Source organism: Denticeps clupeoides, chromosome 5 (assembly GCF_900700375.1).
Source record: "Denticeps clupeoides chromosome 5, fDenClu1.1, whole genome shotgun sequence".
NCBI classification, from domain to species: domain Eukaryota; kingdom Metazoa; phylum Chordata; class Actinopteri; order Clupeiformes; family Denticipitidae; genus Denticeps; species Denticeps clupeoides.
The window spans coordinates 28,110,634-28,134,957 of record NC_041711.1 but is presented as its reverse complement, the minus strand read 5'-3'; the positions used below and the strand labels follow the sequence as shown (position 1 = coordinate 28,134,957).

Genomic DNA, 24,324 nt, shown 5'->3' with positions numbered 1-24,324 from the left:
CAGCAATGTGCCGCACGCTGAAGTGATTATTAGCGCCGTGCGTCTGCCTGAACCCGAGGTTGAGGTTCATGAGTTCTTCGATCTTGTTATGTGTTCTGGGGATTTTAAAGTAAAAATGTCAAACCCCTACATTATTTCATCCACGCTTTCACCGTAGGCTATTCTACGATTTACATAAAACGGATCCAGTACAACAGCAGCATGAACCGTGGAGCCAGAGATAAACCGCCCGATGTGATGAATGCATTCTGTAGAACAATTAGCCCACAGTCAGATATTAATTTCAGATTTTAATATTGTGTCATTATTCGCATTAGTCACAATATCTGGTGTCTATAGGTATCTCTTAAGGATGCTATATACCTCATCTGTGCCTGACATGGCCGATCCATTCTGTCGGGTAATTATGAATACCCTTCATATAATCACACATTTAGAAATTATACAGTAACGTACATTTACTTGCCCTGCACCGAATGCACACACCGGACAAACAGGAAAACTGATTTCAAGGGAAACTTGTCCTGATGTTCCAGAGGGAGTTCAAGCCTGACATTATAATGAGCACTTCACGCAGTCATTGTGAAAGCATGTCATCAATTTGGCGATGTATTATACAAGCCAAACGTCAAACATTTTCCACATTACCAGCTGCCTGTTAAAGACAAAAAAAGAAAAACTCCGGATCGCAGCTTCAGTCAGAAATTGGTTGCCATAAAAATACTATGTGAAGATCAGCATTAGTGAATTATGTCAACAAAAAGTCCAACATTGCTTTTTAGGGTCATGGAATCTTTTTTTTCAAGTTTGGAGCAGTTAGTTCCTGAAACTGGCAGACTGCATATTCGAAAACAGGAACTGGATCAAACTGAGCTTCAAGTTGTCTTTATGACCTTACCTTTTCTTTTTCATTTAATCAGTGCTGATCTGGGTTTGCAGTTATAGCCCAGTTCCCATGTCCTGCAGTATTTTCTGAAAATCCTCTGGTTTCCTTTAATTCCGTCTTGCGCTCCAACTGAGATGGTAATCAATTACTACATCCCTCCATTTTTTTTTTTTTTTGCTGTACAGCTGTCCTGAGATTGATGGTTCTCTGGTCTGGGGTCTGTGTTCTACACACGGTGTAATGCAAAATGCAACAAAGCAACAGTGAACGATGGAGCCAAACCCCCCCCCACTCACCTTTATTTTTTGGCTCATGCCAGATACTCTGAAGCAATTTAAATAACCCTAAAATATCGGTCTGCATGAATTAACCAAAACAACACCCTGCAAGGGAAGGTCATCTTATTAAAGGCTGGAGCACCTACATGAAGCTTGTTCAACATTTATTTGAATAATTACGTGTTGGTAGGTAATTGCTGGACCTGATAAATAACAGGCTGGAATAAAGAGGCATCACTCCAGACCACAGGCCTGTCTCAGCTGTAGAAAAGTGAGGACAGAAAATTGACTTTCTGGTGTGCAGTACTTTTCCCCCATCACTCACTCAAAGCCTTTGGCTGTGTCCTTTGTTTTGATGGCATCTCTTCGGCCTGCGGAGGACATGCTTTCTGAATTGCATCACACGTAATTGTCATGTCAGATTTAAGCTGGATGAAGGATGGAACTGAGATGCCTTGTGAAAGGGGAACTGAAACGTGTCTCCACTTGAATTTATAAGCATTTGGCGTTCCAACAGAGGAGGGTAACAAGGTTGTGGCTTTTGTTGTTTTTTTTAATTCTCACCTCTGATTGCCTTGGTAACGATAGTCGAGAAACATTGCGCTTTTTATTTGTCTCTTGTGCTCCGATACCAGGCCTGCTGATTTATGCCTTATTTTGGCATTGATTTCACCCCCCAAACCCCAACCCACCGTTCACCTACTTGGATGTGAAATTATTCTGTGGTTCCTTTTATTTCGCAGCCTTATGGCTTTTTGCAGTTAGAGTGGTTTTTGTTTCAATAACTGACAAGAGTTTGTTACAGAATAGAAGGACTATGCAAACCCACCTTATCTAGTCTAAACCCTCTGGAATAATATTTCAAAGAACAATTGCATGAGAAAAGTGTTTTTTTTTTTTTTATAGCACATTTATTTCTCCAAGTGCTGTTGTGTTCCAACGGAGTTTTCAACGACTTTGCGTCAACGGTGTATAAGAATGGGACTCTCCGTCCAACCCTCTGATGTTGTTGTTGAAATGGTCTCTGCTGTTTCTAATTCAGGCCATATAACCCCCAGCCCTCTTACTCATGATAATAAAAGCAAGCACCGGTATTTATTATTGTTTCTCCCTGTGGTTACCCTCTCTACTGCTGGGTTTGCAGCTTAATGCAATCTGGATCCGTCCAGTGCGCCCATTCATCATCAATAATTAGGACATCTGCGTGTGACATTAAGTACATTACTTTATTAGGGGTTGAGTCATTTGGCAGTCAGAACACAAATTCAAGGAATTATTTCCAAAACTGCCCTTCTTTGTGTTACTGACTCTTTGGTCGACAATGATCAACACAAGCATCACGCTGTATAGCACAAGCTGACAAGAAGGCAAGCAATTCCAGAGATAATCTCATTTTACCATTCATGAAAAGACAACCAAGCATTAGACTGGCATTCAGTGCTGTCACAAGCTGTTCCTTTGACATTTCAATTTGTCTGCACTGCTGTGCACAGAACAGACTTCATTTAGAGGCAGAGGCACATGAACACATGAACTTCATCAGCCCAGTCTGATGTGTGGCTTTGCATTAGTTCAAATGGAGGTAAACAGTGAAGGAAGGGAGGAGATTGCACTGTGTGTGTGACGTGTTGACGGGAGGTAGTTAAACTGTCCAGAATGTGGACATATGGTGACTGACGTTGGGCTAAGGCCTCAGAATCATGCATCAGGTAGGTTAGTTTCCCCTAGTAGGGCAGTGGTGGCCTAGCATGTAAGGAAGCAGGTTGCCGGTTGGAATCCCCACACACTGCTCCCCGGGCGTCTGTCATGGCTGCCCACTGCTCACCGAGGGTGATGGTTAAAAGCAGAGGAAAACATTTTGTTGTGTGCACAGTGACAATCACTTCACTTTCACTAGTCAGCCACTCAGCGACTTAAGGAAAGTTGAGCAGTCCCTATAGGCCTCTCCCATTTGAAACTTTGTTTAGAAGATTAGCATTAAAGTAAGGCTTCTCAGTGATGGTTACACACCAACAAAATGTCTATGTGAGTTTCTTGCTCATGAAATAACCTCTGGTCATCAACATTGTCATTCTGCCTGTGAGTCCAGCGTTTCAGAGTAATTGCATGGCATTTGTTTCCAACCTTGCATTTTGAGGTTATCCTATCAGTACTGATATCATGAGACATACAACAGCCTAAAGGTGTTACAAGTTACGAACCAGTGTAAGGAAATCTGTGATATTCTCAGATTACAGTCATGAACCACCCTATGAACTGTGCAAATACGAACATGTCATCAGATTTGTGAACTGTTTGGAACTGTGGAACTGTGCTAACTAAGTGTGACCAAACAGTTTTCCACTGGCCTGTTCTTGTGTAAATTTAAGGCAGTTGTGTCTTGGTGGTGGGATTGAATACGACAGTGATGCTTGCTGATTGCTCAGTGGTTTGGTATGCAGTAGAATTAAAAATGATCAGGTGTGAAAATTATTGCCCCCTCTGGTGGAATCAGCCCAATGAAGAAATGATTAGGGTCAGTGGTTATGGTCCGGTGTACTATCGGGTCTAATTCAGACCTTTCCTGCCAAGTAAACTGTGTTTAGCTTTGGCCTTTCTGCCAGGGCAAAGTTGGCTGCTTGCAAGTTTCAAGAGGAACATAATACCCCTTTCCAAAGAAATTTCTGTGGGCCTCGAGGGGGGGGGGGGTTGTTGATTCTTATCAGACGGAAAGGATTACAAAGACATTTCCAAGGCTCCGGGGCTCTGCTGAACCACAGTCAGAAAAGTAATGGCCAAAGAAGGAATGTTTCGAATGTGCATGAATCTAACCGAACATTGACCTCCTTCCTGTCACAGCATCTGGGGATCAGCAAATGGTTTCGAACCCAAATTGATGGTTGTTATGCTAGTTTTGTTCATAGTTTACCTAAATGGCTCTAGGGTTGGCCAATTTACTGTGAATAGATAAGACAAAATCACACTTATTTTTTTCATATCTGAAATAGATAACAGTTGATCACAAGTTGCGTAATGTAGCCGAAATTAATGCACGAGGGTTTCCGCAGCAAAGCCATTCGTTTTTACATGTAGGATCTGGATTGAGTTCAGATGCCACTGTATATGACAATCTGCATTCAGTGGTAACAGAACCTTGGTTTTCAAACTAGTGGTTCTCAGGTTCTCCCTCTAGGTTAGTATTAATATTTTCAGATGCTGTATGAAATATCAATACAGTACAGTACTGTCCTCACTTGTTGTGTGTTTGACAGCAGTGTTGGCAATGAATATGAATAATAAATAATAATTCCCATTCAGAACAAAATTGCCTCCTGTGTCAACTAGTTAAATAGGCATATGCTACTATATTTTATTTCTGGTCATAATGGTGATACATGGACAGCCAACTAAGGATTTTTACGTGTATTTTATGATCCACTGTTCAAGAAGGCCTCCATCAATAACTGATAAGCTATAAAGCCTGTTGTCAAAAAGTCATTTAGGCTTGGTTATGATGCCTCTCTCCCTTATTTAACTCTTATACTTTTTGTGCTATGACCTCATATTGCAGTTCCGATTTAGTGTAGGAACTATTAGAAGTATTGCACCATTCTCTCTGAGCATGTTGCTGTGTATGTTTCCTTAATGGCACAATGTGGTGAAGTTTTCCGTTTGTATCTTTTGTAGGTAACGCATGTCAGAATGGCATCCTGCCGGCACTGGTGCGTCCCCCTCTGCCAGCGGTGCAGCCCTCTCTGGGTATAAAGCAGTTCCTTCCCTTCCCTCTGGACACCTCCTCCGCCGTCAGCCTCTTCCCCGGCTTTGCTGCTGTAAGTCAACGCGCATTCGCCACACTGATGTACTTTAAATATGGGGTGCGCACTGAAGGCTCTCATTTGGATAGCTGGATTAAATGTATGTAAGGAGGACCACAACCTGTGGATTAATATGGGATGAATCTGAAATCTTACATTAGCCTTAATATTCTGCTGCCTACAATTATGAAGAAACCTTCTTATTTATGTTTAACCGCATGGTCACTGCTGTCCGTAACCCTGGTTAAAGCAGATTAGAAAGTTGATTTCAAAATTAGATTTGGTCAGAGAGAGACAGATTTGAGCCCCAAGAGGTGGTTTTAAAATCAGGGACTTTATTAGATTGCAGTCTGAGAGAATCTGGGGTGAAAAGTTGATTCCTAAAAGTCCAAAAAGGGTTTATCACACACTTTACCTCCCAGGATCATGTTCAAGAGACATTTCCTCAAATTATGCATCACATGCTGGGAGGAAAACCGATATGGGATTAACACGCTGTAATCCCTCTCTCACTGCCTCTCTCTCTCTTACAGTCCATCCACAGATTCAGGGTCGGCCCTGCTATAGATGCATTCACGCCTAAGTGCCATTTCACTTGTCATAAGGCAGCTTGCACACATGGTTGTAATAAGATGGCATCTGCAGCAGGGCGAGTCTAGTGTCGGGGTCACAGCTAAGTCTTCCAGATGGCCGGTTGTGCATCTGTGTATTTTGTAGTTATATCTCGGTGTGTGTGAGAACTAGAGATGGAAAATGGGAGGTCAGGCTCAAAGCTGTCTCTCAAAGAAATGTTTACTGCAAAAAAAAAAAGTGGGAACTGGAGCAGAACGGGAGGAGATGAAACACTGAAGGTGTGACCCTTCACTGGACTCACGATTACGATTATCAAAGCATCACGATGCATCCCATCATTTTTTTCTTCATTACTTTACATTATGTTTTCAAATCCATCAGTGAGATCAGAGTTAAGACCTCGTTCACAAGGATGTCTGAACCAGGCAAATGTCTGTGGTGTCAGGGGAGTGCGGAGTGAACGGCGACCGTTTTTCGACGTTTGGATCAAATCAAAGAGTCCACAACGGTGTTCAGTAACTGCGTTTGGTTGGCTGTGCATTCGAGTGTTTGTCAAATAAACACCGCATGCAATTTTGGCTGAAAAACGTTAAACAGCGTCAAGCGAACGCCAGTGAAGCTCCAATCGAACGCATCTACAAAGCGCAGCAAAAATGCGTATGTTGTTCAGAGGGCGTTCACTTCGAATGTCCATGAAGGCGAGGTCTTACTTCCACCTGGAGCAGCGCTGTACTCAGTTCAGGCAGCCACGGTCACTACAGCACTACTTTTTAACTAGAATTTTTATCCCACGCACTGCTCCCCGGGCGCCTGTCATGGCTGCCCACTGCTCACCAAGGGTGATGGTTAAAAGCGGAGGACACATTTCTTGTGTCACTGTGTGCTGTGCTGCAGCGTATCACAATAACAATCACTTCACTTTCACTTCACTTCGGACACACTTCATGTGCTGAATTATATCCGGCCTCAGATAGATTATTTTGACAAGTGAAGCTCAGTTGTCACACATCTAATTTGGCTAGAGAGTGGAGAGATGTAATGAGCTGCTGTGATGTGTCACCCGCTGCGTGAAACGAAGCTGCCGCCGCCTCTGCCTGTCTGCTGCAGGTGGTTGGTCTGGGTGGGGTGTGACGGAGATCCAGGTGGGTGGAGGATCTTGGAGAACGGTGCTGCGGGTTGTATGGGGAGAATAGTGGAGGGGACAGCAAAATATTCCATTAGTCAAGTGTGGTGGGCAGAATAGATGGAGGCAGAGAGGGGTCACACTCGCAGGTGAGTCTCCGGATCAGACAGAGCCAATGAATGGGCAGAGGAGTTTTCAGTTAAGGCTTTTCTACTCCTCCGAAAATACCATTTATCTTGCCTGAAGCCTACATTTGTCTTTGAGAAACAATACAAACTCTATTTCCCCTGTAGAGCAATCAGCATTGCGAGCTATCGATTTCCACCCTCGCGGCGCTGTAGAAAATTGCTTTGGAGTGGAGGATGGAGAGTGACACATGGGCTTCAGCATGAAGCCCTTCTAGCACCAGAGCCCATTCCAGAACGTTCCGGAGTAGGTGCTCTCTCCAGTGCCATAATGAGCGTGGTTCGCTTTAAAAATGCTGATGGAGATGTGTGTGGTGTCATCGTTTGTTTGCTTCAGCGACAAATTAGGTGATTTACAGTATCTTCTGTCTGCATGGCTAACATCAGAGATTTATTAAATCTTTATGGGAAAAGTGTGATACGAAAAATATAATTTTCCACCAGATGAAATTTCATCTTGTCAGGCATTTAAATACTGTGATGAATCTCAAACCGTCGTTTTCACTAATCACTAATGGAGCATGGTATTATAGTTCCTCCATTTCCTCAATTGAAAGCTTTAATCAGTCAAATTCACTATTAGGCTCTTCACTCAGCAAGTAATTACCATTTTTTCTTTTTTATGGTCATAAAACTATCTAAATAAACAGTGATGCTCTAGTGGTTGAGCAAATGAGATTCTCATAATATGAACTGTGATAAATAAGTAGCTTACTATTTTCATAATGAAGTAATGTATTTAACAGGAAGCGTGACTGTAGACAGGGTTTAGTACGGGGTTTCAGGTCAGCCCATGCATCCTCATGGCTTTTAGAACATACTAATGTAGCAAAAGCAGGCAGGGCCAGATTAGGGCCATGCTGGTTATAACAACAGACCATGACCAAGGGTGATGGTTAAAAGCAGAGGACACATTTTGTTGTGTGCACCGTGTGCTGTGCTGCAGTGTTTCACAATGTTTCACTATATGTGTAGGCAGGAACTATTAACAGTTCATGCACTAACGTGGACATGCTTAACGTGGCCTCACTTTAAGATGTTCTAACGGCTTTTAGTTTTTTCTCCTTTCGCATTTTTGGTCATCGTGACTAGTTGTTTTTCCTGTTTAATAAAAAGATCATTACCTTAACATGTTGAGCTTCTACACCCCATCTCTTCCTCATTCATGACGCAGGACAAAAATACACCAGCAATGACATTTTAGTGGCAGTAATGACATTTTAGTGCTGCTGGCTGAGGCAAGGGTGTTTTTCAGGTCATTTCAGATCTGTTTGGTCTGTTTGTGCATATTGTGCTTGGAGAGCCAGATCCGAATTTTTTTTTTTGCAGCGGGAGTTGTGAAAATTGTAGGATGAGTTTGGAAAGTCTTTAAAATACGCTGAACCAAAAATAGAAATGCTACATTTTTATTTTTGCTAAACAAAAAGATCTGAAACATTTTCTACATACACAAAAGACCCATTACTCTAGAATATTGTTCACAAATCTGACTAAGCCTGTGTTAGTGAGCACTTCTCCTTTACCAAGATTTACCTCACAGTGTGGCATATTAAGGTGCTGATTAGGTGCTGATTGTGAATATTGCACAGGTTTTCCTTAGACTGACCACGACAGGGGGTCAGAAAACCCGTCAGTATCGGTTGTGGCCACCAATATTTATTCCGTTATATTATTTAAATATTCAGTTTACATACTAAGCTTTTAACACGAAGTTAGCTTTACTGAGTCTCTCTCACTCTCTCTCTGTCTCTCTCAGTCCCACATTATAAAATATTTTATTGGTTGGTGATCCGCCAGCAGGCCCTTCTCCTTCGGCATGCAGAGATAATGTTCTGGAGCCAATTTTCATTTTATGGGAATGTTTTAGTAGCAGATCATTTGTGCAACAGGACAGCGAGAAACCATTGTCTTTAATTACGGACGTCTGAGGTCAGGATATATTAAAATTATTACCAAAAATCAATGCGCTGAGCCTCGGAAAGATTCTGCACTGAGGTTGTTTTAACCTGCATGCTTCATTTCACCCAGAACATTGTTTTCCCTCAAACAAATCTATTAATAACAAAGGTCTTCTGGTGCTGGTGACAGGTGATGATTATGACATTACTCACTGTCAACATACGGAATGCAATTTCCAATAAATCACATTCATTGCATTGTGCACAAAGGTGTAGCCACCTACATCTCTGACACTCCGACTTTGGAATCCTGGCCTCCTCTGGGATCCTTTTCTGAGGACATATTGATTAAAAAAAATTGGTGTAGGGACTCCTTTTCCTGAGCCGGATTCGCCGCTGATGTGTGGCACCAAGCACCGCTGCAGAAAGCAGAGACAGCTGGACTGTCACGCAAGCACTTTGCACCTGCAACACTTCTCAGAGGAGCGCTTCATAATGAAAAGCATGACTGCCGTCGTCTCCAGAGAGATGCACTTACGTCGTCCAAGGGACATAACCAGACTCCCTGGTTTTGAAGAACGTGTCATTGTAGCCCAAGGAGCCGAACACACACACACACACACACACACACACACACCGTACCCAAAAGCCCAATCGACATTCGCACATTCGCTTGTCTCTCAACCTGGATTGTGGTTTTTTTGCACCCCTGCAGAAAACAAGGTCTTTGGGAAGCCATTAAATACAAGCTATTGTTGAGACAGTCTTCACAGGAAAGATTGAGTATTGCTGTCTGCACTTTCCTAATAATTCAGGAGATTGTTTGTACAGAGGAGACCATTTCAAATGTTGGATGAAGCAGCTACAGAGACTGCAAGTAGTGTTATTTGTCATAAATAAAAGTCCACCATGCAACGCTGTGCTCTTGCTATTAGAATGGCTGTTATTTTTTATTTTTTTTGGCTCAGTAATCACTAAGAATGCTTTGGAGGGGGGGGGAGCAAAAAGAAATGACTGCCACAGAATTCCCTCACAATGTCCTCCCAGAAAGCTAGGCTGTGTTCTGTGGTGTCTATGGATTTATGGATTTGTTGACAAAAATTCTCCTTCACAAGCAGAGACAGAAGTGGGGCGTTTAAGTTCTCGGCTTTTCTCTTTCAGCGCGTGTCGTGTCGCGGTTAAAAGCTGTGTGTGCTTTATTGTGGTGCTGTGTGGGCTGATGTAGTGGCATCGATGATTACAGAGTGCATGAGGTGAGAGGAGCCCCTCTCAGGAGGGAAGAAACTAGTGCAGCGGGTGGGCTGTAGGTGTAAGGAGACGGGATTTATGAGTATGATGCCTTCTGGGATGACAGACTGGAACCGCAAGCCCGGGTCGAAGCCGTCCTCTGCAGAGCTGCCACAGTCTGACAAACATATTTGAGGCTCATTAATGAGAAATACGATTGTGTGGAAACCAGGCCTCCACATGTCTTCACATGGCATGGATGATTCATCTGAAACACCTTCAGATGCTGAAATGTGAATATCACAGACCATTGCCTGTACGGGAGAGTATGGGAGATGTAAAGCTGAGGAGAATGGTTATAAACTCTCTCTCTACACACAAAAGCACTGTATTCAAACCACTCCAACCTGGTGTTACCTGGAAGAAAGAGGCATGGCACAATAGAGGTTAAAAGGATGAACAGTTTCTAATTTTTTAACACCAGTAGGTTATTATTGCAGTTACATGTAAATAATGTATGCAAAAAAGGTACCAATGTTACAGAGAAAACCAAAATGAAAGCCAGGAGGAAAAGATAGAAAAAGACAGAACAGCCTGAACCAGGCTTCAGAGACATCACCTGATCCAGGAGAAAAATGGGAGGACAGAAAAGACTCGAAAGCCGGAAGTGAATTTGGAATGTAAACTCAGGCATTTTGAGGAGGTCAGCAGGTCCCATATACAAATAACTTGATGAACCCACTAATCTAGTCTTCTTACCATTAAAGAACTAGTAAAGGGATCAGAAAAAAGAGAAGCCTGCGTTGCATGGAGATGTCTACCGTTTTGGCAGTGTAGGACCCTCAGAAGGGCGGGAGACAGTTGTGGACGACGGTTGAGCAGGCAGTGAGCAGGTGGCAGGGACGCTGGGATCCTCACTGAGCTGTAATGAAGTCCCCGCAACGCTTCGCTCCGGCTGTTCATCTCAATGTGGCGTGAGAAGAGAAGGGCACTGCTGGAGAGACCTGAGACACTATAGTTTCACCGATGGGCTGGCGGTATCCCATCAGGCTGCTAGATCAGTGATCACCAAGCTGCCTTCATCCGGAGAGGGACTGATTTCCTGTTCAAGGGGCTTAGGATGTGCTGGGTCCTGACGGAGGCAGAAACAGTAAAAGCGACTTCATATGGGCTGGATAGACGCGAAGAATCTGAATGTCTGCGCCATTTACTAAATTATGACGCCATCAAAAGGAAAAAAGTGAGATGAAATGCAATGTGCTGAATAGGGTTGACTCATTTTATTCTCGTCACTGTCAAGACGAATTTACTGTGAAATAGTGACCCACCCAGTGAGTCACTCAGCACCACGGTGCCCGTCCTTCTCCCAGTGCCCAACGCACACTCCCCTTGCTGTGTAGCAACAATGGCCAGCAACAAACAAAAGCTCAACTGCATTAAGACTGGCATTTTACTGGCCCAGAAGCAGACATGGGCATCAATAAACTTTGAAAATGTGGAGGAAAAACAAACCATGAGAAAGCATTTGAAAGGCCAACTGCACCCCTTGTTGTAGATTATTTTTTCTTTTCTGGCTTTTGGGAAGAAAACTCAGGGGTTTAACAGTGGTGGTCGGTTTTGACGGCACTGTGCGGTGCCGGGATTGGGAAACGCCCTGGACTGACTCTCTGTTTAATAGCGTTACACGTTTAACATCAACACCTGCACAAGCTCATTGCTCATCGTTCTGGCTTATGAGCCACTCCACATCTGACTTGCAAATCTGCAGCGCTTGACAATCAATAGCTGCCCTGACTTACTGTCACATACACAGGCCATGTAATTGGGAAAAATATAGAGGCTGGAATTACTTTTGATAGGTCATTTATCCCTCTTTGGTTAATGGTAAGTGAACTTGGCGTTCAGTAATGCTGATCAGTTGACTCTGGGGTCGAATGTGCATAAAGGAAATTTATGTTTTGGAGGAAACTCAGAAGCACCCTGGTCTCCATCAAGCATCCGTCCCTTCAGCCCCAAACATCAAACCACCTTCATACGCAGGTCACATGATTACATCAGATTTAACTTTATTGTCAATTGCCTGCATGTAACCAGAAGTGCAAATAGGATAATAAAGTGTGAAGTAGGATATGGTGCACCTTATAAAAATTATATATAGTATATGGTGCACCTTATAAAAAAATGTGTATATCCCAAATAAATGGAGTAAATAGATGGATTGCAAATAACAGTGGAGGTCTGTGATTTGGGGTGTCAGGAGTGGTTTAGTGCAGGGTTACGTTTTTAGCACGGTGATGGTTAATTTCCATGTCTGCAGTGGGCTGACGCTCCTGCCCTGGGTGTGTCCCAACTGGCAGTCAATGTTCTGGGATGGTCTTTGGCACCTACGACCCTGATATGGATCAAGCAGTTGTGAGTGAGTGGATAGTGAGTGAGAGGGAGTGAGAATCAGAAGCCTGACGCTTCAGGTCAGGCCAGGAAAACCTGAACTGTCTGGCAAGCCCAAACCATGCGGGATTTTTTGTTTGATACTATGGTTAATGCTAAGATTAAGAATAAGAATTATGACCCAAGCAAATGCATACTTTCATAATCCAACTCTAAGCTTTCATCAGACTTTAGTTCAGCATTTCTATGAAGTACACTGTTTCTGACCTACCGGGAATTGCCTCATATGCTTACGACTTGCTTTTCCTCAGACGCTGATATAAAATATTGTTTTTATCAGACACAAAAGAAACATGTCACTGTCACTGCGTCTCATCACTGTCTTGTGCAAACACATCATATGCGGCTTCACAGCAGCACCACTCTTCCCCTAAAGGAGCGGCAAACTTTTCAACTAGGTGATGTCAGCTGTCAGCTTCTGTCCGCTGTGCCACAGGTTATTTGCAGCGGTTACAGAACGTTGGTTTCTGACAGAAAACACATCAGTGTAAATCATGGCGTACGAGATGGATTAAAGCAGACAGTCTCATAAGGTGGCTGAGGGGGAATCCGGCACCATGGGGGGCAAGGGGGGGCTTCAAGTGGGCACATTTTGCATAACGACGCCTGATGTCAGAAAACATCTCAGTTGAGTCTCAGAACAGCAGGGAGCCCCTTTCTGAGCAGTTGGCAGAGTGGGTGGCTGAGAGCACCGACACACTTTGCATGAGATTTGGCAACGCTTTATGCACTTAATGTCTGATGTCTGGGTTGTACAGTTGTTGCCACATTCAAAACGAATAGCAAAAAACATACAATGAACATCACTTCATGTTCAAATGTGTTCATTTTATGTTTTTATGTTGTGGAATGAGTTTTAGGTGCAGCACATGGGTTCTCATGGGTACTCCCTGCATGAGAAACTTGCTGGGAGACTTCCCCAGAACGCTGACGTGGATAAAGGAATGGCTGGATGTTATTGTTGCTGAATTTTGAGGGGCTATAAGCTGTAATGCATTCTGGCAGCGATTCTGGCTTCGGATGGCGATGGGAACGTGGCCTTCTCGGCCTCGGTGCGTGTTTTCAGCAGGAGGTCATCGCTCACGATGCACAGATGTTCTTCACTCTCCACTGGGTTCTGGTCCTCCCAGGACTTGCCCATTTTCCCCAGCAGTCTCTGGCCAGTCAGGCTCTTTGACATCTCCAAGAGTCTTGCCAACTTTATGTAAAATGCTCTCCAGTCCCGCGCTGTGAGATTTATGCTGCCGTTCTATTACATAACTGCAGAAAACAGCAGGATAGAAACATACATGTGGTATCAATAGACTGTTTTTTTTTTTTTGGTATCAGTAAGAATTACACAATAGCTTGAGCTTGATGTCATGTTAGGGAGGGCTTTGGGCCTACTTTTTTATTTGAAAACCTCTTGCTGTGCACAGCTGCGTCTCACAAGCCTGCTTTAAGTGTCAAAAGTGCAGTGAAAGGCATAAGATGTCAACTGCCTGTGAAGGGTATGGAAGTGGGGCGTCTGTGAAGTGGAGTTTTAGATGACCACAGGTGATGGAGCATTGTGCTTGTGTAACACCTTTGACTCAAGTCCATTCATTCCAGTGTTGTACTCCAGCAGATGCGGTTCTGCAGTATAATACGATGCAGTAGGTGAAAGCGGAAAGCTCTTGTGTGAGCAATATAGCCTTTATCCCGCTGAATGTTCATTGGGAGAGGGGCGTACAACACCCAGCCTTCAGCATCTGACAACTGCGGAGGAACTCTTCCTGGCTGAGCAGATGGGTTCCTGCTAACTCTTTTAAGTTGCGTTATCAGACAGATGGATGCACATAGCAAATGTGTCACACATGATAGAGGAGTCACATGCTGTCAGCAGACAGGATGCTTTCCAGCATCTTTCATTTGGTGCCTTTGATTGTCAAAAGAGCTTAATGTGATGAAAGAATTAAATTTAAAATCAGCAAAGCTAAATGGTTTTGTTTCAAATAACTAAATAGTGTTTGGGATGGACAGACCCATTACGGGTTAATCTAGGACATGGCGATCTGTATGAATCACTGCTTATCTCTGTTTGTCATGTTATGTCCCGCTACCCTTACAAAGACTGCACTTCTGATTGGATGTTAGTCTAAATTGTACTCAATCTTCATGTAATGGACTTTTGTAACTCAAGGGGCAACAGTGAGTCACTCTATCGCACTGTTTCTAGAACTTGTTCAGACCAAGGCCCACTTTATTTAAAAAAAAAATGGACCATTAAATGTCCATTTAAATGTCCATGTTTCTTAGGTGAAGTGATTTTATTGTTATACACTGATGTCCTTGAAAGGCTGTATTGAATTATTATTTTATTGTTAAATTCACAAAAAAATTTGACATTTTTTATGAAAACATTATCATAAATGCATAGACCACAACAGAATTTATTATAAAATAATTCAACAGAGGGTAGTAAAGTACATAAGTGACAAATAGATGCAGATAGGTCAAACATGGTTATACATTTTGAAACATCTGAGAACCGCTGAAAATTCCGGTTTTGATCTTGGTCTTGTAACAAGGGCTTACATCACTGGATGATAGAATTTCAAGTTCAAAACAACACTTGACGCAGAAATATGAGTCCAAGCAGGAAAATGGTTTTAAGTGGTTGATTACTATGACCGAAAAACATAGAAAAATGTAGAAAACATTCAGCTCGAAATGTCAACAGGTTTTTAGCAGATCCTAACTAGTAGGCCTAACTAAACCATTCGCAAATAATAATAAAAAAAATTTGCTAGCTGGCTGCAGTACTATTTTTCCTACAATACAGAATTAGATACTTATTTGCAGTTCTATCAGTTGACCTTTTAACAATGAAGACCATGTGGTGTGGGAGAAGAGAATAGAGTGTGTAGAAAAAACTCTTTCTCCCTCCACACAAAGCACTGTATTCAACCAATCCAATTTGATGTTACCTGGCAGAAAGAGGCATGGCACAATAGAGGTTAAAAATGAACAGTTTCTAATTTATTAACACCGGTAAATAATTATTGTAGTTACATGTGAATATTGAATGTAAAAAGGTACCAAGATTACAGAGAAAGTAAACATGAGAAGAAAGAGTAAAGAGGGAGAAGAGAAAGAGAGGGGGAGATAAAGTCTCAGAAGCCTTCTGGCTTCCGAGGGAAACCCCCCTGAGCAAGAAGCTCAGAGGTCTTTTTTTCCACATGTGGGCAGACTTTTATACCCCTGGCCTACAGGAAGTTGTCACTGGCCTACAGGAAGTTGTCACTGACCAATCAGAACCTGTTGTTTCTGATGTCACGCCCCCGGTGCCTCCCATTTGGGGAAGACAAAGAGGATGGGCGGTCCTGACGGCTGATACTTCACACGTTGACGTCGGACAAAAGACATGTAAAAACCGGGGTGTCGAATCTTCACCCACAACCGTCGACACAGGAATGTCACACCTCCCCCTGCAGACATCTGTTATGCAAGGCAAAAGCAGGCTCCCGTGATGTCCATTCTTACATGTAGCTCATTTATTCCCAGGAAAATTGGTTTATATGTATACTAGTGTGACACTCCCACTAAACTTGTTTTTACAATGACAAAAAAATTTAAAGAAACCACCACCAGATTCACCTATATATATGATGCAAGGGAGGAGTTTAAGTGGAAGTTACAAAGCACATTTAATTTCTGTCTAGGGTTATGATCTCGCAGTGTGTCGAAGGGCTCAGGCTAGCCTGTTGGAATGGCTATAGCTGTATGCGATTCACCTCCCTTGCACTAATTTATAATTCAATTCCCATAAAACCACAACACATGAAACACAGGTACAATAGAACCATATATTACAACTGAACATTTATTTCCCCAACAATTATACAGGGGAAAACCCACACCACATAAACATTAAAACAATAACACAAATACAATAAAATACCCGGGTTTTAAATGTTCACGCCGTCTAGGTAACTTCTAATATCGTTGGCGCGCTTGGTGGAGCTCAAACTGGTGTGTTACGAGTCTACTCACTATTTCCTCCAGTATTGTCCCCACGATCTGCTGCACTTCTGCCGTCTGCAAAAACAAACCTTTCGTCGGTGCAGCTCCTAATGTAGAATTAACGCTCCTCGCGTGGTCCACCGCCTCCACAGCACCGGGCCGTCCCGCGTCGCGCTGGTCTCCCGGTCTCCCACCGAAGTACGTGCACTTCTGTCCTTTATAGCAATTGCTATTTTTTCTAGAAGTCAGCGAACCTCCGCCATGCACTATGCACCCTTATGCATGAAAAATATTTAACTCCCAAACTAGTACAACATAAATGCATGTGCATGCATTTGCTCTTTTAACCAAAAGCGTGCAACTTCACTAATTAAATAAAACTAAGAAAAACCGCCGCCACCACGTTGTCTCCTGTCTCTTCTCTCCCGACTCTTCCTGTCACATGATCTCTATCCCCCTCTATGATAGGACAGCACAAAACAAACTCTGCATACCATTATACAGTTTAAACAAGATATAAACATATTATATGAACATATAATGAAGCAAAAATACACTTGCTGTACAGATAATAACAAAAATAATACAAATAATATCAGTGCACCTGAGAGGGTGCTACACTAGTCGTCAGAGTTTTGTAACATGCTCTCCAGATTACTCTAGATAACCAAATTTAGATTAAAATTATTTTTCCAGCCCTGAGCCCCAGTTATCTCTTCTCAAGAAAAAGAGCAAGTGAGAAGGTTGAACGGAGTTATCCAGAGCAGTGCCGATGCAAGTGTTAATTAGACCTCTTTATTCTTCCCTGCAGATAGATCCAGTTCAGAAGGCCGTTATCCATCAAGCCTTCGGGATCCCTTCTCCCTCCAAGAGGAAACACGTTGCGTGCAGCGTGTGCCAGCTTCGGTTTAACTCGCAGGTGAGTCATTCCCATGCTTGCCTTCCATATGGATGCTTTGATGTGGGTCAGCAGGCCATCTGTAATGTTACTTCTCTGTGTCAGATGTGAGCAGGCTGTTTCAGGTTAATTAATTCAGCATTTTTGGACCAGGATACAGATGCAATGTACATGCATAATACAGCAAAAGGTCATATGTCATAATCATAGTGTAAAAACTATAGAGTGTGTAGAAAAAACTCTTTCTCCCTCCACACAAAGCACTGTATTCAACCAATCCAATTTGATGTTACCTGGCAGAAAGAGGCATGGCACAATAGAATTTCACAGGAATGTCACACTTCCCCCTGCAGACATCTGTTATGCAAGGCAAAAGCAGGCTCCCGTGATGTCCATTCTTACAATAGTTTAAAACAACTCTAAAACAACAGCAGACTATTCAAGGCTTTAAGGTATATTAGAATTCTCTGGGAGCACAGGTAGACTCGTGCAAATATACGCTAATTTAGCAATCCATCACTTTCCATTCTGTATTGTCTGAATTATTCTTTTGGTATCTTATTTTTCAAAACCCTTCTTTCATCAACTATTTAATCCAGTCCGAATCACAAGACGCTATTTTCCATATTTCCTCCATTAAGTAAGCTATTTACCCTGTCTGAAGTAGATATTACTCCGAGCAAAGTTATTATATCCTACATTGAGGTCCATCTCAGAGCAATCATGGCCCATCAGAGCCATCAATCAGTCCTACTCTTAGGCAGTGTGAGGGATATGGGGCAGAGATAGTCTCGTCTCTCCTGGTATGGTGAAGATAGTTCCTGGGAGCCCCTGGAAGATTTCACATTCCGATCACAGGGAGAGCGAAAGGGAGTTCATCTTCGTCACAAGGCCCTTATTATCATTGCAGATTCACTACTGAGCTTGAAATGAAAAGAGGGCGCGGATTATTTATGCCGTACTGAATATATTACATTTCCCATCCTGGCAGCTGCTGGTGTGATATGATCTCTCTACAAGCATAGCAAGAACTGATCACACACTTTTCCCCTGAATTACATCACTAATTAACACTTTCTAACAAAAGTTCTTTTTCCTCCAAACCAATGATGCTGAGCGGTAATAACTGATGTCTACTAACATAATGGCAGGTGAACAAGTGCCTTGAAACTTTCAATAAGCACTTATAATCCGGCATACACACCGTGTATTTACACCAGGAGATGTTCAGATGTTCTGAACAAAGTCACTGGGATTTTGTTCCAGTCTTTTGAATTTAATTGTTCTGGGTTGAACTAAATTTAATTTCCAGTGCATTGTTTTTTTCTGAACCATGCAAGGTGAACACCGCACAGAATGAAAGTGTTTACTGCACATGGTAGTTATTGAGCTGTGGACTGCATGCTGAACAGTTTATGGCTTACAAACTGCACATTTCCGCATTTCACATCTCAGGAAAATAATAACTTTTGCTAACTTCTTCATTCCGGACCGTGTCAGGTGGGAATTGAAAGATAAGCATTCATCTTTGTCTTACTGTGCCTCCCTGGTTAACATGCCTCCAGTTCCCGAGCATGGTAAACAAGGACAACTGAAAGTCCTTGCATGTGGCCCAGTCCAAGTGAGTCATAATGAAATCTGGGTTGAAGGTGAATTTCGGTGTCACCGAGCGCTAGACATGCAGGAGACGCTGCGCATTATTAAATGATGAGCCGCCCGCAGATGCCTACGACAAACATCCTCTGCACCTCTCTGCTGTTTATTTTGTGTAATGAAAAATGGAATAGGCTGTCGCTATTGAGAACAATGCTGTTGTAATGTTTCATTTAAGGGTTTTTCAGACACCTTGGTGGGTAAATCATGGTCGACACATAGGGCGCGTCTGAGAGAGGCGAAAAATCAAGCTGCATCACTATCTCGCCTCTATCTCACAGAAACAGATGGACGCTTGTCAGTGTTTTTGATGACGACAAATGTGTGCTGTGGGCCTGTCAGCCTATGCTCCAGCGGATGTGTTTCCATGGTCGGTGGTCCCTCTTTTGACTGATGCTGCTAACACCTGGTCTGTGCTGGCTTGCTTTCATGCTTGGAAAAATGTCTGTTTCCCTCCCAGAGCCAAGCGTTGGCCCATTACAAAGGGACTAAACATGCCAAGAAGCTGAAAGCCCTGGACGCCCCTAAATGCAAGGAGAAGGGCTTTGTGAATGCTAGAGAAGTCACAAGCAAAGACATCTCAAAAAACCTGATTCCTCCAGCAATACCCCATAGTGCCGAGAGAAAAGGTGAGTAATGCCGCCCGACCTGCTGAGCTTTTTGTGTCAGTTGTGCCTTTGTGTTCTTGTCCAATCCCATTTGAGAGGGCTGCACTGCAATCACATCCTCTCTGATGACTTTACAAGACAAACTGAGTGAAATACGCTCACAAGTGTTAGTCCATTTATGGCTCAGCAACCTAGCAGACTTCCTGTTTATTCACTAGGGTGGTCAGATGCCATGAGTATCATTAGTCGGGATTACAATATCAAAATAGTTATAAAAAACTTTGTTGTTCATAGTAATCAATATCCTGCCAGCATCATGCTTCAATACTGAATTAATTAAAGCATCTGACATGGCACTATTCATTTACACATTTTTCATACCAGTTTTTGTGTTTGTGCAGTTTGGTTCTGTACCTTACAAGAATAATTGTCCATATAAAGTGGATTCTATTCAAAAAGCATGCACAATAGGTAAATATGAGACTCTGACTTGTCTGTAGGTGTGGGTGTGACTGTGTGTACCCTGGGTGTGTCCCCTGGACCCAGTGTCTCCGGATGGGCTCCTGCAGCCGCATCACTAAGCAAGATTAAGCAGTTATTGAAAGCTAATGTGTGTGTGAATGAGGGTGGACACCAAAAATGACATAGTAATTAGGGCTGTCAATCAATTGAAAAATACTAATAAGGGCATATTGTGCAGTTAATTTATCATGATTAATTCTTACCAAAAATGCTCTTTACCATGTGTTATGTGGTACTGTGTGTTGAATATTTATAACTGAATAGCAGCAATTAACGTTATTTTTGATAGCACTTCTGATAGCACTATTAACATTATAATAGACATGAAATGTACACCGTAACACTGGACTAAAACCTACTGTCCAGTACCTCCAAACATGGACAGATGCTTTATACTACGCGTTGGACTTTTCCACCCCTACACCTGTTGGACTTCTTTTTCTTTTCTTGGACAAATCATCACAAACCCTTCACTGAAACCAATTGCAGGCTCACTCTAAGCTGGAAGGGCCTCCCGCTCTGAATCACTCCTTCCCAAGATTTCTTCCTTTCTTTTTTCTCTCTCTCCTTTTTTAGTGGAGTTTTTCCTTGTGTGCTAAAGGGTCAAGTGTGGGGGGTGTCAACTGTCAACTGTGAGAAACACTGTATTAAATTATGGCCTACATAAGAAATAAATGTTGTTGTTGTTGATACAAAGTAATAATTAAAGCACTGTTATTGCTTTTTAAAAGAGAAAAAAACTATTTTCCTGAGTAACTGTCCAACACTCCATGTGAGTTCTGGAAGATGAAGTGGTCATGACGCAAAAGCTATTGGGCCGCATGGGCAAGAATAGAGTTCTTAACTCCAGACGCTCTGTTTCATCTGAAACAATCCCAGCCTCAGCCTTTCTTTATCTGCCTCTCTCAGTTAGACGAGAGCTGGATGGCAGCCCCTGCAGGATTATATCTGGACAGCGCTGTCTAAGCCCCATGGCCCTGAGTTGTGTGTGCAAGCACTTTTTGAATTAGGTGCACCTACCATATGTCTGGACTTTGCTGGAGGACTAGTAATTTACCTCTTCTTTTGATGCGGCTCTCCAGGCCGAGCCGCCCAGCGCAGTTTGTGCACTTCCATTTCACTCACACCAAAGTTTCTGTACTTTTTAATGGAGCACGTGCGACCCGATAAGAGGGCATGTCTTCTCCTCGCTTTTCTCAGAAAACGTTCCATCAGCTTTTTCATTGCACCACCATCTCCTTCAGACGCACGCACACTTGTATGGTGCAGGCTGTTGTTGGGCCCGAGGTAGAACATCGGATGCAGACGGTAGATGAATATAAAAAAGATGCACAGCAATTAGCCCTGGGGCCCATGTACTCCACTGCAACCTGTCGGCTGGCTGAGGTAGAGCTCAAATTGCTGGATTGAAATGCCGCGCACATTCTCACAGCTGGAGCCGGTGGCAGGGCGTGGCACTATCGGTGGACAATCAGGATGGTATTGTTCACTTGGAAAGGTCTGAAAATAAAAAGAGGTCATGGAGACCTTAGAGGGACGGAGAAACACAATCAAGCGATGGGCGCGGAGGGTGAGGGGCACGGCGAGCACGGTGTAGATGCTGATAAATCGCTTGGAATTGTACAAGGACTGCCTGGCCACTTTCCCTTGCACGCCGGCCATCTCCTGCGTGTGAGCGTTTGTTTGTCAAAATGCCACTCGGTAATGAATATTAATGGGCTCAGATGTCAGGCGGATGAATAGCGGAGGCGGCTAAGCGCTGCATTATCGCGAGTCCTGTTGCCGCTCTATCAGTGTCTGTTGAGCGTGGGGGTAATGAAAAGCAGAGGTCAGGGAAGAGTAATGGTGAGGCTCCAGGGAGGAGGCGCAGATATGGGCTGCAGAGCAGTGGAGGGACCAGTTTCCCTTGAGTGTAGGTTTTTAATGGGTTTTCTTTCCCAGTACCTGTCATTTTTCAGAGGCAGGTAGGTGTGTTCAGTATGAGCGTGAGGTTCGAGTGTTCTTCTTCATGCATTAGCATAGGATCTCAACCCACATTTTTCAAATCTAACTTCATGAACAGCACACTTAATCCTGTCCAAGACCTCTGAACATGCTAAATCAATATATAAAGATGCCCAAATCTAAAGTAGTTTGGTCATTAAATGTTGAGCAATATGAGGTGTGTCAAAGTCATTGTGAAACACTGCAGCACAGCACACGGTGACACAACTAAATTTGTCCTCTGCTTTTAACCGTTACCCCTGGTGAGCAGTGGGCAGCCATGACAGGCACCCGTGGAGCAGTGTGTGGGGACGGTGCTTTTCTCAGTGGCACCTTGGTGGTTCTTGATTCGAACTGGCAGCCTTATGATTACGGGTCCACTTCCTTACCCACTAAGCCACCACTGCATTCATCTGTAACCATTTCTAAGAAATAATTCAAGAGTGAATCAGGCCTATACAATTGCAAGCATGTATTATTATTATTTCAGCAGGCATTCATTTTCAAATGTAAAGCAGCAGAGAAAATACAGAATATTGACTTAGTTTGTTAACTGTTAAAATGTGTCTGTAGCTTGTTCAGTATGAGCGTGAAGTTCGAGTGTTCTTCTTCATGCAATGCCTTGGTGAAAACGAGAAAAAAAAACTTTAAATGTGCACATTCCTCTTTAATGGGGGCCCCCTGTGCCTGGTGATGGTCTTCTCACCAGCAGATGCCAGAACACCAAATAATTCCTTCTAGTAGGGGCAGTGGTGGCCTAGCGGTTAAGGAAGCGGGCCCGTAATCCGAAGGTTGCCAGTTCGAATCCTGAAGTGCCGAGGTGCCACTGAGGTGCCACTGAGCAAAGCACCGTCCCCACACACTGCTCCCCGGGCGCCTGTCATGGCTGCCCACTGCTCACTAAGGGTGATGGTTAAAAGCAGAGGACACATTTTGTTGTGTCACTGGGTGCTGTGCTGTGTATCACCATGACAATCACTTCACTTAATTTAATTTATTTAATAATTATTTTAAATCCTGTAATGTTCTAGTAGCGTTATTTGACATGATTAAATGTGAGAGTCAGTGAACAGCAAGTGTGTGTGTGTGTGTGTGTGTGTGTGTGTGTTTCAGTACTCTGTGTAGGGACACAGATTCCCTCAAGGTCAATGATGTCACAAAACAGCTGTGCCGTGTGGAAATCAAAAGTTCCACAGTTCAGGAGTTTCAGTTACTTTATTAGTAGAGAAAACATAGTTTTTCTTTGCAGTAGCAACACACACAGAAAAACAAATCATCTATTTTAAATCAGACATTGAAAGGAGGTCCAGAACCTACTGATTTCCAGACAACAGTCAGTTGAAATAGCTGCATTATTAGGTAAAATAAATTGGCTTATTCATCTGTGTAATGGCTGCAGTAACAAAACTGTTTTTTGAAACATTTTTTTCTACACATGGGGATTGTGAAGCTGAAAGTCGGTGTCTAATGGATGGAAACGGCCATTTAAGACAGCGCTGGTTATGCACTTTAGCTGCTTCCCCCGATGCCTCTATTTATACACAACTTCACACCTCATTTTGGGTCTATTTTCCTTCTCAGGTACGTATAGAATAACACACTTTCAGCCATTTGACCTTTAACCCATGTGATTTCTGCTGTATAGCTTTCTTCCATTGGCATATATCCTTCGTCTTACATACGTTTAGCAGAAGGTGAGATGCCTCACAATAGTGATTATGGAGCAGGCTACCAATAACCGAGTCATCAGCCTATTTAGCGATGGTCCTGTTAACCCGACATTTGTATTTGAGGATGAAGAAGAAGACGCGAGCCCATGCATCCTATTTCAGAGAAGCTCCACTTACACTCGGGAATATGAATGGCCTGCAGCAGGGTTTCCCACCCTAATGAAGCAGTATGTGTTGTCATGAAAACATCCTGGTGTGGAATTAGGGAAGTGACACCATGTCAGTTCTTGCCGCATATAAATAACTAGGTTTTATAATACTGCTCTGTTACATATTTTAATGACGTGTGGAGAAAAAAACAAATAGAGCGAATGGAGAAAGCGATGCCGGCTGCCCAGCCTCCGTCTCTCAGTTCCAGGCCAGCGCTGCAGGAAATGTACCCTGATATTAGCTATTAAAGAGCAGATTGTCAGGGGAGGCATGCCAGCACTGACAGCTGCACAGAGGCTAGCCGCAGCTCGCCCAGCCGTCACGGCCACGGCTCCCGACGCCTCCGATCCCGCGGAGCATTCAGCGCCTGCGCAGCCATTCCCC

The 24,324-nt window shown here is 43.2% G+C and overlaps 1 protein-coding gene across 2 annotated transcripts in view; it reads left to right on the top strand.

The window, feature by feature from the left end:
- Positions 1 to 24,324, top strand: part of znf385d (zinc finger protein 385D) — a 30,621-nt gene that overhangs the window by 2,037 nt on the left and 4,260 nt on the right. Inside the window, exons 1-4 of one of the 2 annotated variants that reach the window (XM_028981724.1) lie at positions 4,944 to 4,973; positions 17,208 to 17,315; positions 19,229 to 19,317; positions 19,408 to 19,576. In XM_028981724.1, coding sequence (XP_028837557.1) covers positions 19,258 to 19,317; positions 19,408 to 19,576 — 229 coding nt within the window. In that variant the 5' untranslated portion in view covers positions 4,944 to 4,973; positions 17,208 to 17,315; positions 19,229 to 19,257. Of the gene's footprint in view, positions 1 to 4,830; positions 4,974 to 17,207; positions 17,316 to 19,228; positions 19,318 to 19,407; positions 19,577 to 24,324 lie in introns of those variants that run through there. The other variant, XM_028981723.1, reaches the window with a different exon arrangement.